Below are 17,661 nucleotides of genomic sequence, written 5' to 3'. Positions count from 1 at the left end.
CAACTATGGAGACGATCCCATTACAGGGAGCGGAAGTTGCAGGCAGCCTGACAGGCAAGACTCAGGGTTCTTAACCTTCTGTATAAGTGTGTTTCATGAGTTCCTGGCGCGGTCTGTGTGTGTCCGCTGCTGTAGCAACCGTGAAGTGGATTCACCAACACGAAAAGGGGCCTGGACCGAGTTTGTGAATGGTTAGTCATTCGTTTTTTGTGCATTTTCAAAGTCTTATAAGTTGGCTAATTTTTCCGACAACAGAGAAGGGAAGGTGTTTGAGGTAGCGTCGTTTTTCTAGCAGTGATACGCGAGTCAGAGTTTGGGTAAGCATGATGCTCCAATATGTTTAGCTAACAGCTAACAGTGACTCGTTGCTCTCTGTGTGATGAAGCAGGTGCAGCGCTGTCGAGTCTTAGCCAAGTTAGCTTTCTTTACGATACATTAACTATGTGTGGTAAATAGGTGTATTTCGTAGCCACAGTTAATACTGGCTAACGTTAAGTATGTGTAGCCTGAATTATAGTAATTTACTTACTTTAGTTATGCTAACTCTAGTGAACTGGCAGTGGATGAAAACTAGAATATGAATGTTGCATTGGATAATACCTTGAATAAGTTAGCTAATCAAAAACTACTGAAATGTTTTATATGAAAAATATTCACTTAAAAAAGTCAGAAGGATATTCCCTAACATAAACAGGCATTAAGTGAATTATATAAGCACCATGAATAAACACAGTCAGATTACTGTAGCAGAGTCAGTTTGTGTCTTTGTGCTTCAAAACAGACTTTCATGCCTTTCTGTTTTACAGGGATCACATTTGCATCTCTAACAGTCTGAAAGTTGGCTCCTTGAGCAAATCAGGCTGAGAAATATGGATGGTGATGGTGGAACTAACGGTAGGTCACTTTTTTTCAAGCTTAGAAACAAACTGTTGAGATGTTTAATCACTGAACTACTTTGCATCAGTTTTATTGACTTAAAATATGTGCAAAGATTGTAACAAATACTCTGTAATGATCCTGCAGTTGTTTTTGTGTTAGAGGTTGTTGATTTAATGGGGACTGATGACGGATCACTCCCTGCCTCGTCTCTAAAGGGACACTGTGGGAGATACACAGGGAAGGAATGAGATCATTAACCGTGGAGGTGTGATCCCCAGAGGACTAGTACCTGTGCAGGTGTGAGACCTGGCAGTCTCCTCGCAGAGGATAACTCCACTGAGGGAACCTGCTGCACATGTTACTCTAAAAACATCCTGTCTATTCTTGTTTTAATACAAAGGCTAGGTATAGTAAGAGCAGTGATACTAAACAAATTCTTAAATAAAATGGACCTGATGCCAAAACTGTTGCTACAGATGGCAGGCTGGATCTGCCATGGAAGAACTGATTGATGTAATATGAATTGGTACGCAGTAGCACCAATGTAATTTGACTTTGTTACAGAGTTGTTTTTTAACATATTCAGAAGTTAACAATATTTTTATATATTTTTTTACTTCTAAAATAGGTCTGCAACTATCTTATTGCAGCTATCTTCCCTACATTCACACGTGTATGTCAGCATTCATACCTGCTTTGAATCATTCTAACAGTGTTCCTGGTGTGTGTTCCTGTCCAGATGTGCAGGCGGAGCTGGACTCAGTGCAGGCAGAGCTGGAGTTGGTGGAGCTGCAGATCACAGAGCTCCTGCAGAAGCAGGCCGAGCTGAACACTCGTAAAAACGTCCTGCTGCAGCGGCTGGAGGAAGCCTGTGATGCTGCACAGCCATCATCCTCTTCATCTTCATCTTCCTCAAAGTCATCTGGAGCTGGTTCAGTGATGAGCAAGCAGGAGATGCAGCAGTATGATGGCACAGGTACTCCACACACAGCAGCTGTGTTGAACTTGTTTTACACATAGCGCTGGTGCTATAGAGGCTGAAAGTTTTGAAGTGCAGGGCCACAAATTTGTAGTACAAAAGTATCTAGTAAGTCCACTGTAGTTTAATTTGACAATGAACTTTAAAAGGTCATTTTCTGTGACATTTTGAAAGTAATATGGTACTTGTATATAATAATGTATAATTATTATTTTTAGAGTTTATGCACATGATATGGACAGGGGAAGTAGGGGTGCTGAGGGGCTGCAGAAACTCTGTAAACCAGGTTTTATTACAACCATCATAATACTTTTTTTCCCCACAATCTATTGATTTGTCAGACTTCCCTTGGTCCAAAGAAGTGGAGCGTCACCTGAAAAACTCCTTCCGTCTGTCCACCTTCAGACCTCTGCAGCTGAGGGCCATCAACCTGACGCTGTCCGGCAAAGATCTGTTCCTGGTGATGCCCACAGGACGAGGAAAAAGCCTCTGCTACCAGCTGCCTGCAGTCTGCTCCAAGGGTACACTGACACACGTTTATTAAATAATCCTGTTTACCCTGTGAGTACTGACATGCTTATTGACTCGGCTGTAATCACATCAACTGTTTGTGTGTATGTCAGGTTTTACACTGGTTGTCAGTCCCCTGGTGTCCCTGATTGAGGACCAGGTCATGTGCTTGATGTCCATCAATGTGGCAGCAGTCACGCTGAATGCGTCCAGTAGCAAGGTAACGACTAGCGGCCACGTTCTGCTTCTGTATTTCATTCTAGGTCAACTTTTAGTCTTTTTTATTTGTTTTTTATAAAATTTTTGGATTATTTAAACTTTATTTAAACTTGGGAGTCATTGAGGGAGACTGTCATTTTTAATGGTTTCCGAGTGTACTCTGAGAATATAAGATAAAAGATAATATATTAATTGGAAATAAGCACCAACACCTGTATATAAGAACATAAAATAAAAAAACAAAAAGAGCAAACAGTGATACAGTATGTAATATTTCAGTATTGGAAAAAAAGTATGTAAATAGGCTCAGTATGTGAGTGTGTTACCATATATGTAAAACAGTGAAATAGACAATCCACTCAGATCTGTTAAAATTTAAATTCTAATAAGGATAATGTGTTGAATGTGTAAAGTGTATAAACTCTAAAACTGCGCCTAATTCTACAATGCACTGTATCAAAGTAGTATGCAAGTAAAAATAGAAGAACATAAATATGTGTGCAAAAACTCATAATAACAACAATAAACATAAGCAAGAATAGCAATGAGAACATATATAAAATGCACAATGTGTAACATGTTGAATATGGCACACATTCAAGATTTAAAGAATATTGCCGTTTAAGAAAGATTCCAAGATTAGTTCCAGCACGTGGAACCTGAAAAACAGACAGTCATGAGAGTTAAGGTAGCAGTTCACAGGACAATACTCAAAACTACATGACTAAACTACATGACCCAGAGATTAGAAAGAAGATACAAATCAGCTGCTGACATTGAGGACTGTGGATTATGTAGATTAATAGGGACTCTGTTTCTGGAAAGAAGTTGCTGTTGATTATTAATATCTATATATTTTCAATGCTGGAGCGCCACAAACTGTATTCAAGGCACAATGAAGGGAATCAGTGTTTTCCTATTGCAACCAGACAGTGTAATAAGTTTTAGTTGGTCAGAACTGTGTCAGAAAACAGTTCTCCAAATGTGTTTAAATTTGCATGGATTTGGTGTGAAATGTCAGCTTTATTAGTGTGAAAAAATGATTTTTTAAAAAAATTTTTAGGAGCACGCCAAGATGGTCATGAATGGAATGACAGATCCTAAGGGCCCGTTCAAGCTGGTGTATGTGACTCCAGAGAAGATCGCCAAGAGCAAGCTGCTCATGTCTCGTCTGGAGAAAGCCTACAACGCAAACCTGCTGAGTCGCATCGCCGTGGACGAGGTGCATTGCTGCAGCCAGTGGGGACACGACTTCAGACCAGGTGAGCCTCATTCAAATGCAGGGGTGAAAGTGTAGTTTTCTCCCTTTAGATCAAATTCTAGGCTTGTCCTATGACTATGTGTTTGTGTGACATGTGCAGATTATAAACTGCTGGGCATCCTGAAGAGGCAGTTCCCCAAAGTCCCTCTGCTCGGCCTCACAGCCACCGCCACCAGCAGCGTCCTCAAGGACTGCGAGAAGATCCTGTGCGTGCAGCAGCCCATCACGCTCACTGCATCCTTCAACCGAACCAATCTCTACTACGAGGTGGTAACCACGGCAACCGCACCTTTCAGCCACCTGCTTCCTACACAAACAAACACACACACACACCGTATATCTCTCTGTCAAGCACAGTCGCTCACATGCTCTGCACACACCGCCACATAAACCTTTAACTTTGAAACCTGAGCAAACTGATTTTATATTTTTAACAAACACGGGAGAAAAAAGGCAATGATGAACTTGCCAAGAAATGTCCCACAAATTTAGAAATTAGTAAAACATGACAAAAGAAAATTTGTTTTTTAAAGGAGGGAGGATTACGAGAAAATTATACAAATACATTAAAAAATTAAAATAAATAAATAAAAAGCAAAAAAATGTCCAGAAAATGATATTTATAATTATTATGATTTATATATTTAACATGATGTAACAGAACGCAAATGTAATCAGGTATATATATTTGTTTTAAATTTTCATCATTTTTCTCAGGTTTTCATGCTTTTGTATTATTGTATTGGGTTTTTTTTGCTTATTTTTAGGCAGTTTTCTCATAACTTTTTTTCACTAATTTCTTTCTTATTTTTCAGCCATGTCTTGTTAAGTCGCCCCTTGCCTTTTCCCACACACTTTTGACAGACATCAAGTCATTTTGCTCAGGTTTTCAAAGGTTTAAAATCACCTGCACTGCCTTGCATCTACTTACAAAACATTAAGACCATACTGGTGCATATGTAACCTATTAACCAAAAAAACCTGTAATCTGTAAATGCCACCACCAACATTGTGCTTGTTTCTCAGGTTCGTGTTAAAGATTCAAACAATGATGCGTCAATAAGTGACATCGCCTCTCTGATCAACAAAAGATACAAGGATCAGTCAGGTACGCAGAAGACGAGACTGATGAGCAGATTTAATATGCTCAGATCCCAAAAGTGAATCTCAGACATGACTGAACAGATAATTGAAAGTGCATTGTAAGTGTATTGATATTTCCTGATGTGTGTGCCGCAGGGATCGTGTATGTGTTCTCTCAGAAGGATGCAGAGTCAGTGTCCTCTGAACTCCAGAAGAGAGACATCCTCGCCTATCCTTATCACGCTAACATGGACCCTGACGATAAGTCCCGCGTCCACCGCAAATGGACCAACAACAAAATCCAGGTATTTGGGTGTACTTTTTCTTTTTTTGTGGAAGGGGGGCAAGATTTGTTTTGGTTCTTGGGTTATGGTGACAGAGGGCCTTTTCACACTGCATATTTTTAGCCCCTTTTCACACACATATTGTTAACCTGATGTGAGACTATACAATTGACCCATCGCTAAGCTCCATCCTCAAATGCCTCGAGCCAATCACATTTCGTGTAGCTACACGATGCACTCGGACATCCTGCCTGTCCATAGAAAAAGCATCAGAAACATAATTTTTCTGTGTTTTTCTTTATGTTTGTGCAGTAATAACTTTAAAAAAATTTCAAATTGTGTGCATGGGATAAATGATTCGTGGTATTGTGAGAGGCTAGAGAATGGAGTGTATTTCATCCCGTGCCCTAAACCTCAGATACACAGAGCATAGTGTAAGTAAATATAACCTCATATGATATGTTGACAACATTGTGTATAACGTCACCTTGCAGCAAACTTTGCTAGGCAATGTTAGCTTGAGACTAATAAATCTACCTTCTTCTTCTTCTAATAGGCACAAACATTATGGCCAACTTTTGCTTTGTAACGTTAGCTCATCATGTCATCTGTCCAACTTGGTATTTTTGTTCTTTGACAGTCGGACATCAGCATCACCACATATTTGGGCAAAATAGATTTGGACCAAAATTTGACAGTTTGACCTTTGATTCCTTGTTGAAACTATTTATACTTTAGCCTATGACAAGCACACAAAACAGTGAAAAATGCCCATAACAAGATCTGTTTTGTCTAACAGTCCAAAATCAAGAGAGTCTCTGTTTAAAATGATTTACAAAACAGAGTAAAGCAGCAAATGCTCACTTTGGAGATGGTGGCATTTATGATTTATCAGATAATTTAATGTGTTTACCAACTTGTCACTTTATAGACATAGACATAGACTACATAGAAAGTGTATAATTTCTGTGCAAATTCCATTCTAAGACCACAAAACTGAGCTTAAAAAACAAAGGATAATAAGGGCCATACACGTGGCTGCTTTTTATAAAAAATACTCACTTACTGGTCATATTTGAACGTGTAACATGATTGTGTTGTGCTGCAGGTGGTGGTAGCCACAGTGGCGTTTGGCATGGGCATCGACAAGCCCAACGTCCGGTTTGTCATCCACCACACCATCAGCAAGTCCATCGAGAACTACTACCAAGAGAGCGGACGAGCAGGTACACACTGATTCACCTCTGTCAGGACCCATTTCCGTAGTGTTTCTCCAGATACAACTTTGTGTGTGTCTCCAGGTCGAGACGACCGCCAGGCCGACTGCATCGTCTACTTTGGCTTCTCTGACATCTTCAGGATCAGCACCATGGTGGTGATGGAGAATGTCGGTCAGCAGAAGCTGCTGCAGATGGTTGATTACTGCCAGAATGTGGACAGGTAACACGCACGCACACACACACACACACACACACACACACACACACACACACACACACACACACACGATGTGCACTTCCCACAGCATGACCTGAATATCTCTTGATTGTCCTGTTTGCTGTGTGAAGGTGTCGGCGCTCCCTCATGGCTGTCCACTTTGATGATGTGTGGGACGATGAAGGATGTAACCAGATGTGTGATACCTGCCGCCATGCAAAAGGTGCATTTGTGTCTGTGTCTTTTTGTGTGTGTGTGTGTGTGTGTGTGTGTGTGTGTGTGTGTGTGTGTGTGTGTGTGTGTGTGTGTGTGTGTGTGTGTGTCATATGTTTTAGTAGCGTTCATGATTGCATGTATTCTCTTGGGATGTGAAAAGCCGTCCTCTCTTAAATTCAAGTTAGTAATTATCAGACCTCTCTCCCCATAGACTACACCACCGTGGATATTACCCAGCATGCTAAGCAGGTGGTGCAGATCGTGGAGCTGGCAGGGTCGATGGATGAGAAGCTGACTCCTCTGAAGCTGGTGGAGACGTGGATGGGGAAAGGCCCAGCCAAGCGCAGGAAGATGATCCAGACCACCACGCTGTCTCGGCTGCAGGCTGAAGCTGTGATCGTTAAGCTGCTGCTGCAGGGATACCTCAGGTGACTCATCGTGTTTTTATTCTGACAAGATATTTACATGATTGAATGTTTCAAATGTCTTATTCTTAATAGAATAACAAACTTCATTTTAACATTGAGAAGACATTGATTTATATTTTGTTTTCAGCAACATTGTGACACAGCCATTGATGGCAGTGTGGTGTGCATGCTATAAAGTAGACTGATTAATCTTTTGTAAATGTAAATTAACAATTTGAGTGCAATTTTCAAATCAACAGTTTTGTTACAAGCTGTAGGAAGTGGTTGAGATGATGACGGTTAGTCAGCCACTGTTGATTTAATTAGTATTACACAAGAGGTTGTCCCTTACCATCATTATTGGAAAAAAAGGGATATTGTAGTGGGGTATTTAATATTTATTTATAAAAGGCACACAGCATATTAATGAACATCAGTATAAAAAAAATGTAAATATGCCGGAGTTAGCAGGACTGCTAATTTACATCCGTACTCCCTTAGCAGGTAACAGAATAAAAAGTGATGTGCCTTATCTATGTGTATTTGAGTAGGGGTCGACAGATTATCAGCCTGGTTGATTATTGGGATGAATATTTGACATTTTCCAGATTATCTGTATCTGCATTTTATCTTAATGACCGCGGATAAAATTAATTATTTAAAAAGCGCAAAGAAAGTGTCAGCATGGAAGGAACTTTTGCTTTGTAAAACTTCAAGGAGCTATTTTTATTTATTTATTTTTATTTAAATTTCAACTAGATTAATAAAAAGTTGCTAAGAACTTTTTGCATATTATGTTGAACATTTCAGTTTTGTTTAAACATTTGCTTAACAAAATTTTGTGTTGGATTTTGTTATATTTCAAATTCTATATTTTGATGGAAAGATTTTCGTTTTTGATGTAAATGCATATCAGATGTCTGTCTAATTAACTGCTAATAATCATATCTGTATCGGCCCTGAAAACCCAATATCGGTAGAACCCTAATTTCTAGCCCTGAGACAGTAGAAGTATTACGGCCTGCTGTTTGACATAAATTCTGTGTGTCAACTTCAGGGAGGATTTCAGCTTCACTCCTTACACCACCTACTTCTACATGAAGCTGGGCCGCAAAGCTCCTCTGCTGAAGAACCAGACGCACACACTCAGCATGAAGATGAGGACAACAGGGACCGGATCTGCTGGGGTGAGTAAATGCTGCCCACACTGATAAATTAAAAAAAAAAAACAGTCAGATTTTCCACTTCATGTAGTATATTGCACACACATCTATTGTCAGGTGAAAGTTTTTTTTTTTTGTTTTTTTTTTACTATATTGAAATATTACATTTTTCCAAATTTCTCTCTATCCACTATTGCCACCCAAGTCATTTTATCATGATGTTCTCATATCAAAAATAGACAAAAATGTTATGCCATTTCCCAGAAACAGAATTATGCAAAGCTTTTTGCAGGTGCCATGACATGCTGTAAACATTTTAGTGAGCACATTGGCCACCGTTCACTGTAAGAGCAATTTGTCTGTGACGAGCGAATAAAGGGCCTCAGTAGATGCTGGCTCCTCAATCCATGTTTCATTTGTTCTTTTTGACATTTAATTAGAAATCCAAAATTGGAATATTAAAAAAAAAGGTATTTTTTCAGGAGCAGTTTACGGGTCACAACATATCAAACAATTAAATATCAAAATCAAGTTCAGTCTGAAGCCTGTTTTTTTTTTTTCCATTTTCTTTTTTTGATCTGAGCATAAAATCCAAAGTACAAAAAACAAGGTTTTTTATTTTTTTATTTTTTGTGTCTGATTCATAAACGAATAATAAAATAACAAATTGTTTTTTTAATTTTTGATTCTTATTCTGATTTTCCAGTTTTAAATTCTGTTTTTTTTTCCGATTAATTTTCCAGATTTCAAATTGAAAATCAAAAGAACGAATAACGCACAGATTCTCCTCTCTTAAGTCTCCACTCAACATTATTTTCCTGTATCTCTTGTGTGTAGTAATGTGTTTTTTTTTACTTCCAATCTCTTGTGTTCTCTTTGTGAAATCTCTAACCAGTTTCCTCTTCTTCCATTTTGTCTTCCCTCTGTGTTATTTTAAAATGTTGTCACAAATTTCCTTATTGTCTATAATAATCCATCGAGGTAAGTCCTAATTGAACTGGAGCTAAATGTTGTGACTTTGACACTGTATATTGATAATCATTCAATCTATACAGGCCTGTTTGTCCAAAGAGTGATTTTTTTTATAAAAGAGATTTCAGTCGAAGACAATAACCTTCACACCATTGCCACTGATAATGGTCATTAGTGTTCTAACATGATTAATCAGAGATGAAATAGTTGTAGTTGTAGATTCCACTGCTGCTCTTAATTTTGCTATCGTGATTTGCACATCTGATCAAAAGGTACGAGGCCCAACAGCCATTACTGGCACAGAGTGCGAGGGGAACCAACCCAACCACCAGATTAAATATTGGCGTTGTATGTTTCTGCAAACCATGGATACATTACATGTGCACATTATAGTATAAAAGATATGTGAAACTTTACTTTGGTCTTAATTTTTATTTTCAATTATTCAACATAAAGACAACACACGCAACGTATAAGACAAAGGAGATGTTCACAATAAATTCAGATACTTATCATATTTTTGACCATTTCATGTTTTCAACACTACTAAGTACCTCTTTAATGGAAACACCACTTTCCAGAAAACACTCTCTAACTCGGCATTTACCTCTCACATTGCCGTTCACAGTCTAAAGAAAAAAAAGCACAAAAAATATACAAGTAATACAAAACAGTAATAATAATAATAATGAAATATAAAACAAAACAGAAAGAGAAACGACCAATTAAAAACAGACCTATTGAGCATTTATGTGAAATGGAAATGCAACATGATTTTGACTTGTCAAAGCAAAAGTGACAGTTGTGTACCAGCTGCTAGCCGGCTTATAATACATCACTTCAGTGTTCCTATTGGCTGTGTGAATGCAAACAAACCAAAACAAACCATGAAGGTCACAACTGTTTGTCCGAAAATGTCTTTTGTTGTTTGCTGGTCGCGAGCGTTGGTCAGCTGCAGGAATCCCACCCAGGAGTTACACCATCATCCTGTTCACGACCCAACAGCTAACTAACCACATCACATTAGAAACATAAACACGATGCGTATGAAATGTATGAATGGAACATATTCGTTGTTTGCAGAAAAGTAGAACGCCAACACTGACTGATGATTTTTACTCACTTACCTTATTGACATTTTATTATTATAATTCACAAATCTCATTGTTTAAATTGCTGTAGAAACTATCAGTCAATGAAGTCATACAACAGAAATTAAAGATTTCAAAACATATTTCAGATGATCAGTTTTGAAAGTGTAGTTAGTTTAAAATCTACTTTTTATCTTTCTTTGTTTTTGGGGGGGGGGGTTCAGACTTTTAACATCTCTCATGGTCTTTATCAGCATTTTTATTTATTTATTTTTTGTTTTTTGATGATACTTACCAAATGTTGGCTGATTCTAGCAGACCAAATAGGGTGATTTGCTGCTTTTCTCTTTTTTATTGTAGTCTACATTAAATAATTTTGGGATTTTAGACCACTTAAGCACTAATAATTAATGTATCATAATTGATATTTTTGACTAGGATACATGGTTTGATTTTTGAGCTCAGGTTCCATGTAGATCTGCACAGATTGAGAAAGGAACCTGAAGAAAAATCATGTAAAAACAGAGAGACCTTTGTGATCCTCACTTTCAGCCATTGTGACGATGAACCGAAGATTTTGTTATTTATGTTATTCATGTGCAGACTCCAGTGTCCTCCCCTCTAGTGTCCCCTCGTCCACTCCTTGTAGGTCTGTGACCCCTCTCAGGTAAAGATTGTTGTCAATGACCTGCAGGTAAAAGCCGTGAGTGGCCAGGGCAAAGCCAAAGAGGGCAAGAGATCAGTTGAGAGCGCTGGAGTCGCCCCTGTGTCCAAGAAAGTCAAGACAGATCTCCCCTAACCCCCCCACCCTGTCCAGAGGACAAGCTGACAAAGTACAGTCCATCATTCTTTCTTCTGTTCACTAACTGCTTCTGTTGGCATGGCTCCGCCCAGACTTTACCTTCATGCTTCACATGTGGATCAGACAGCCTGGGTGCTTGAGGATTCTGAAAATCATTTAAAATGCTCTTCTTAACCGTAAAAATGTTAAGCATGAAATCATCCAACTCTTTGAAAGAAGCAGGCTTGGGCGATAAAAGAATGTTATTGGCTCCCAGTATTGCTGTTTTGTATGGGTTAATTTGAATAGATCCAAACCTTCGTGGTGACACAGATTGCAAAACAAATATTTAAGATCACCTGATCTGCTTCTTATTCAGCCAAAAGATGAAACATAAAATGCAGCTCCGAAATATTGTGTTGTCCTGTGGATGTAGGAAACTGTTAGATCCAGACATCTTGAGCTTTTAAAAATGGCCCCAGAATCTTCAATTAACTCAGCAAAAATGAAAAGATACTGCCTTTATTTATTTTATTTATTTTTTAAATATATTTTGGACTTTTTATTTATAATAAGCATAAAAAACAAAAATGCTAGTATGCTAATCAGCTAGCTAATGTTACTTTATTTTTGCTGATTTTGTATGACAGTCCCGCAACTGGAAATATTTACACCTTGTATTCCCCCTTTTGGTATATGATGACTGAAATAAACTAAAGTCCAGCCGGGAAGTTGCTGCACTTGTTACAGCTCCTCTAATATCAGTGCAGACTGGCAGGATATGAGCACGGGCTGCTAATGTTAACCAACAGAGCAGTGTTGGTGGCCTGGTAATGAAGCCATGTTTTTTTGTAATTTTAAACTTGTTTGATTGATTGTTGGCACCAAACTTTAGTTGTGAAAGAATCGTGAGCATCCTGTTAACTGCAAAAGGCTGCCTACAGCCCATGCAAACGAAATCACAGCAAAAGACAGCACATCTTTAAATCCTGGCAACACTGATTGCCTCTGTTTATGTAAACGCCAGCGAAGATGACGACTGATACCATATCAAGATCTAGAAAAGCTTGTCCCCTGTCATAAGGGAACATATTTTTACCACTAACCTTTCTGCTCCAAGGGGTAAGGTGGCACTTAAAAACAATAGTTAGGGGCAAAATTGGAAATGGGATTGGGCATAAATGATCCCATCTGATAATATTTATAGTTGTAAAACTGAATTATCGCCCAAGCCTACTAATTATGATCTCTGGTGCTAATGTCCACACTCAGGAGCATGCTGCCACTAACTGTCACTAACATTTCATCACACTGGGCCTGCTAACATTATTTATTCTCACTGACTACATGCTCAACCGCATCATGAATTCCTCTCTGTTACAGTATTTTTATTACAAATGACTCTGAAAGGACATTAAGCGATGAATATGATGGCGTCTGATAAACCTGGTGTCACTTTTCTGCTGTTGTTCACTGACACTTGCTTGTCACATATTTACAGGACACATCAGCCAATGAGGAGGAGACCGATGTGACCTTTGAGCCCACTGTGGTAGACAACAGCTGTCCCCCACAACCCAAACAAAAACTATTTAAAGAGCAGAGGAACCTGTCCAGGAAACAATACCTGAAGACAGGCAGCCAGACGGACAAACGGACAGAGCGGGCGGAAAAACACGGAGAGGAAGAGGGGGATAAAAGGAGGTCCGTCACGCCTCAACATGCAATAGAGGTCGATGTTGAGATAAACATTATAGATAACAGTCAGAAAACACCTTCGCATCCAGGGAAGCCTTGCTCCAAACCTAAATCCACCACCCCTCAGAGAGCCAGGAGGAAACCCCGCGCTGACTCAGCTGTTTCCTCTCCATCCCCGGATGGTGACACCGCCGCCAACACCGTGCCCGGTTCTCCGTCACACTCCTCCATCATCTCTGACAGTGCAGCTGAAGAGCTCTGTGACCTCAGGAACTACTACAGCAAACAGCTGAGGAGGATCAACTACATTTCCCATGAGTACCTGGGGCAACCCTCAGAGCCAGGAGTGCTGGCTTGCATCAGGGAGCCTCTGAGGAGCCTGCGTCTGCCGCGCAGGGTGACCATTGCCCAGACGGCCCGCAGCCTGTGGACACGAGTCAGCAGCCGCAGGAAGCTGCTTCACCGCTGACTTTACAGCTGGGACTGCGGTCAGATTTAATGACCGTTATCAAGAAATGCTTACGGTTACTGTTATACTGTAAATACAAAGGGTTAATCTGCTGTCACAGTTCACCCTTGAAAACCTGAGCACCTGCTTGATTTCTTTCAAAAACATGGAAATAAGGCTTCACAGGAAATTACCTAAAAATGAGTGAAAACTTTAATAAAATATGTTAGGCCTACAAGAAAAAACGCTCAAAAAATAATTAATAATTAAGTAAATAAAATTGGAAATGTCCTGAGAAAAAGACAATAGTAGTAGAAATAATAATGATAATGATGATGATGATGATGATGATAATAATAATAATAATAATAATAATAATAATAATAATAATAATAATAATAATAATATTATCATTATTATTTACAGCTAGCCTTAAAGAAATGAAAACCACAGGGTTTTTGAGGGTTGAATAAATGCTTAAAGCAAGTGTAAAAAGGCAGTGTAGAGGGAAGGTGATAAAAAAAATAAATAAATAAATAAATTAATAAATAAAATAGGAAATGACTTGGAAAAACTGCTATAATAATAATAATAATAATAACATTAATAATGATAATAATAACTTGCTAATAATGATAATAACTAAACTTGCCGTGTGAAACTTGCAAGGCAAGTCTCGCAGATTTTCTTATTGCCTTTTTTTCCATGTTTTTAAAAGAAATCAGTCAATTTGCTGACATGTTAAAGGTTTAAATGCATGTGAAAGGCGACTGAACGCAGCACAAGAAAACTGATGTTAATCCAAGTTTCAAAGGGTTAAAGAAGCCACTAATTGCAGGATTTAGAAATGCTAATTTTGGAGGCACCTGGTGGCAATGCGCAAAGATATTGGAGCTCACGCTGCCAACCTCCCATCATGCCACACATCTGACGTGGGCACATAATGATGAACAGACTAAAAGCAAAACATACCGTGACTGCTTTCTTTTTCTACGAACAAAAACATATGCTATAAGAATAATTTGAGAATTGCTGAAATAGGATATTTAAAAAAAAAAGACCTTATTGCACTTACACACGTGGACAAAATTGTTGGTACCCTTTGGTTAATGAAAGAAAAACTCACAATGGTCACAGAAATAACTTGAATCTGGCAAAAGTAATAATAAATAAAAATTCTATGAAATTTAACCAATGAAAGTCAGACATTGCTTTTCAACCATGCTTCAACAGAATTATTTAAAAAAATAAAATCATGAAACAGGCCTGGACAAAAATGATGGTACCCTTAACTTAATATTTTGTTGCACAACCTTTTGAGGCAATCACTGCAATCAAACGATTCCTGTAACTGTCAGTGAGACTTCTGCACCTCTCAGCAGGTATTTTGGTCCACTCCTCATGAGCAAACTGCTCCAGTTGTTTCAGGTTTGAAGGGTGCCTTTTCCAGACGACATGTTTCAGCTCCTTCCAAAGATGCTCAATAGGATTTAGGTCAGGGCTCATAGAAGGCCACTTTAGAATAGTCCAATGTTTTCCTCTTAGCCATTCTTGGGTGTTTTTAGCTGTGTGTTGTGTGTTTTGGGTCATTGTCCTGTTGCAAGACCCATGACCTGCGACTGAGACCAAGCTTTCTGACACTGGCCAGCACATTTCTCTCTAGAATCCCTTGATAGTTTTGAGATTTCATTGTACCCTGCACAGATTCAAGACACCCTGTGCCAGATGCAGCAAAGCAGCCCCAGAACATAACAGGGCCTCCTCCATGTTTCACAGTAGGGACAGTGTTCTTTTCTTGATATGCTTCATTTTTGCGTCTGTGAACATAGAGCTGATGTGTCTTGGCAAAAAGTTCCATTTTTGTCTCATCTGTCCATAGGACATTCTCCCAGAAGCTTTGTGGCTTGTCAACATGTAGTTTGGCAAATTCCAGTCTGGCTTTTTTATGATTTGTTTTCAACAATGGTGTCCTCCTTGTTCGTCTCCCATTAGGTCCACTTTGGCTCAAACAACGACGGATGGTGCGATCTGACACTGATGTTCCTTGAGCTTGAAGTTCACCTTTAATCTTAAAAATCTTAAAGTTTTTCTGGGCTCTTTTGTTACCATTTGTATTATCCGTCTCTTTGATTTGTCATCAATTTTCCTCCTGTGGCCACGTCCAGGGAGGTTGGCTACAGTCCCATGGATCTTAAATTTCTGAATAATATGTGCAACTGTAGTCACAGGAACATCAAGCTGCGTGGAGATGGTGTTATAGCCTTAACCTTTAACATGCTTGTCTATAATTTTCTTTCTAATCTCCTGAGACAACTCTTTCCTTTGCTTCCTCTGGTCCATGTTGAGTGTGGTACACACCATGTCACCAAACAGCACAGTGACTACCTGTAGCCCTATATATAGGTCCACTGACTGATTACAAGATTGTAGACACCTGTGATGCTAATTAGTGGACACACCTTGGATTAACATGTCCATTTGGCCACATTATTTTCAGTCTTTTCTAGGGGTACCATCATTTTTGTCCAGGCCTGTTTCATGAGTTTATTTTTTTAAATAATTCTGTTGAAGCATGGTTGAAAAGCAATGTCTGACTTTCATTGGTTAAATCTCATAGAATTTTTATTTATTATTACTTTTGTCAGATTCAAGTTATTTCTGTGATCATTGTGAGTTTTTCTTTCATTAACCAAAGGGTACCAACAATTTTGTCCACGTGTGTAACTTGGGAAAAACATTTCCATTTTTCATACTACAGCTGCTGTTCTGTAAACTGATGTTTGTCTTCATGGATATTATATGAAGTTCTAGACCTTTATTTAAAGCTGTATTTTTCTTTTCTAGCATTTCTGTATTATTACTGAGAAACCAGAAAATTTAAAGTCTGAAACTGAAATAAAGTAGCATGTTTTTTTTCCTGCTACCACATTAACATCTGTAAATCATATGTCCTTTGAGGATAGTCACATGAAAATCAGGAAGAAATTAATAGATTTGTTTGTTTTTCTGTAATGCAGGGTTCCCACCCTCATGAAAAACCAGGAAATGTTGTTTAAATTTCACAATCCAGTTTTTGCAGGCTTGGAAAAGTCACTGAAAATAGAAGTTTTAATTTAGGTACTTGAAAAATCATGAAAAAGTTTTGAAATGTGTTCAGTTAAAATATGTGGGAAGCCTGGTAATGGCATCTGCCTGCATACCATAAATGCTGCCGGTTAACTGTAAACTTAAACTGATTTTGAATTTGTTGGCAAACAAGTGGCAACTTTCGGAAGTGAAAAAAAAAAAACGATTCTAATATAGAAGTGCCAAAATTGCAGTTCATCGAATGTCCTCATTGGCTCAAAAAGCAAGTCAATCCACATAGACCCCTGTGTTAAAACTCCCAACTTTATCCAGAGTGTTAAAACAAACAAACAAACAAAAGGTAACCGGTCCAGATACAGAGTATCAGCACAGCTGTCACTATTTCCCTGTGTTTTCAGCTCACAAAAGTTAATTTTGATGTTTTCATGTCATTGAAAAAACATTTTCATCATAAATAAATGAGATGTTTGTCACTTAGAATGTCCTGTGGGAAGCTGTTAAATGCGCCATAATTATCTACTTTGATCGCATACTGATGCACTTTTTACATAGCTTACCACTGATTATTGATTTTTTTTTTTTTAAATATATTTTTATTGCCTTTATGTCCTCACTACTTTTCAACACAAAAAGACTCCCTTGGTCAAAACACATTAAAGACTTTAACTACAGGCTTTGCAGCCTTTCTTCAAAAACTCCCTTTAAAACTATAGCTTACTTAATCCAATTTAGAATCCTAAAATTATTTAAATTGCACAAAGACCATCCACATTTAAGAATATTTCCATAATTCCCAACATGATGTGTTAACAGCCAGTGGATGCTAGTTTGTTTTTGTAGTGGCTGTGTAATTTAAATGAATGTGCAAACTAGAGTTTCATAAAAGTGTTGATTTTTTTCGCCATTGGTCCACAGCGTGGATTATAAATTGGTCCACGGTGCTACTTTGCTTTAACATGTGTTACTGCGCTGTTCTGTGAATATAAGGGACTATTCATTATTTTTGAGAGGGGAAGGGATGGTGCAGAATATGGGTAGCGCTTAAAAGATTTTTTAATCACTGGGGAGGGGATTTTGGTTTTTGATTTGGCTTATGGGAATGATATTTAACTTTAAATGGACATTTACTTCTGTGTCCTCACAACC

The 17,661-nt window shown here is 38.4% G+C and overlaps 1 protein-coding gene across 3 annotated transcripts; it reads left to right on the top strand.

Moving 5' to 3' along the window:
- The first annotated feature begins 97 nt into the window (after positions 1-97).
- On the top strand, positions 98-16,995 carry recql (RecQ helicase-like). Of its 3 annotated transcripts, none has more exons than XM_042511734.2 (15): positions 98-191; positions 807-894; positions 1,619-1,855; positions 2,200-2,379; positions 2,482-2,588; positions 3,651-3,849; positions 3,949-4,115; positions 4,875-4,956; positions 5,088-5,236; positions 6,324-6,441; positions 6,517-6,655; positions 6,784-6,875; positions 7,080-7,296; positions 8,333-8,462; positions 12,784-16,995. In XM_042511734.2, exons 2-15 carry the CDS (start codon positions 870-872, stop codon positions 13,447-13,449), a joined length of 2,508 nt encoding a protein of 835 aa, XP_042367668.2. In that variant the 5' UTR covers positions 98-191; positions 807-869; the 3' UTR covers positions 13,450-16,995. The 3 variants fall into 3 exon arrangements, with proteins under 3 accessions (XP_042367668.2, XP_042367670.2, XP_042367669.2); XM_042511736.2 differs by lacking the exon at positions 12,784-16,995 and adding an exon at positions 11,196-11,311; XM_042511735.2 differs by lacking the exon at positions 12,784-16,995 and adding an exon at positions 9,683-11,311.
- The last annotated feature ends 666 nt before the right edge of the window (positions 16,996-17,661 follow it).

The sequence above is a fragment of the Plectropomus leopardus genome, chromosome 22, assembly GCF_026936395.1.
Source record: "Plectropomus leopardus strain MGB_pleo_1.0 chromosome 22, ASM2693639v1, whole genome shotgun sequence".
In the NCBI taxonomy this organism is placed as follows: Eukaryota; Metazoa; Chordata; class Actinopteri; order Perciformes; family Serranidae; genus Plectropomus; species Plectropomus leopardus.
This window is presented reverse-complemented; position numbering and strand designations above follow the sequence as displayed.

Coding starts and splice junctions, on each gene's coding strand:
- recql (XM_042511734.2), top strand. CDS start 870: ATGGATGGTGATGGTGGAACTAACG. Junction 3,850..3,948: donor GGGACACGACTTCAGACCAG/GTGAGCCTCATT, acceptor TGACATGTGCAG/ATTATAAACTGCTGGGCATC. Junction 6,656..6,783: donor TACTGCCAGAATGTGGACAG/GTAACACGCACG, acceptor TGCTGTGTGAAG/GTGTCGGCGCTCCCTCATGG.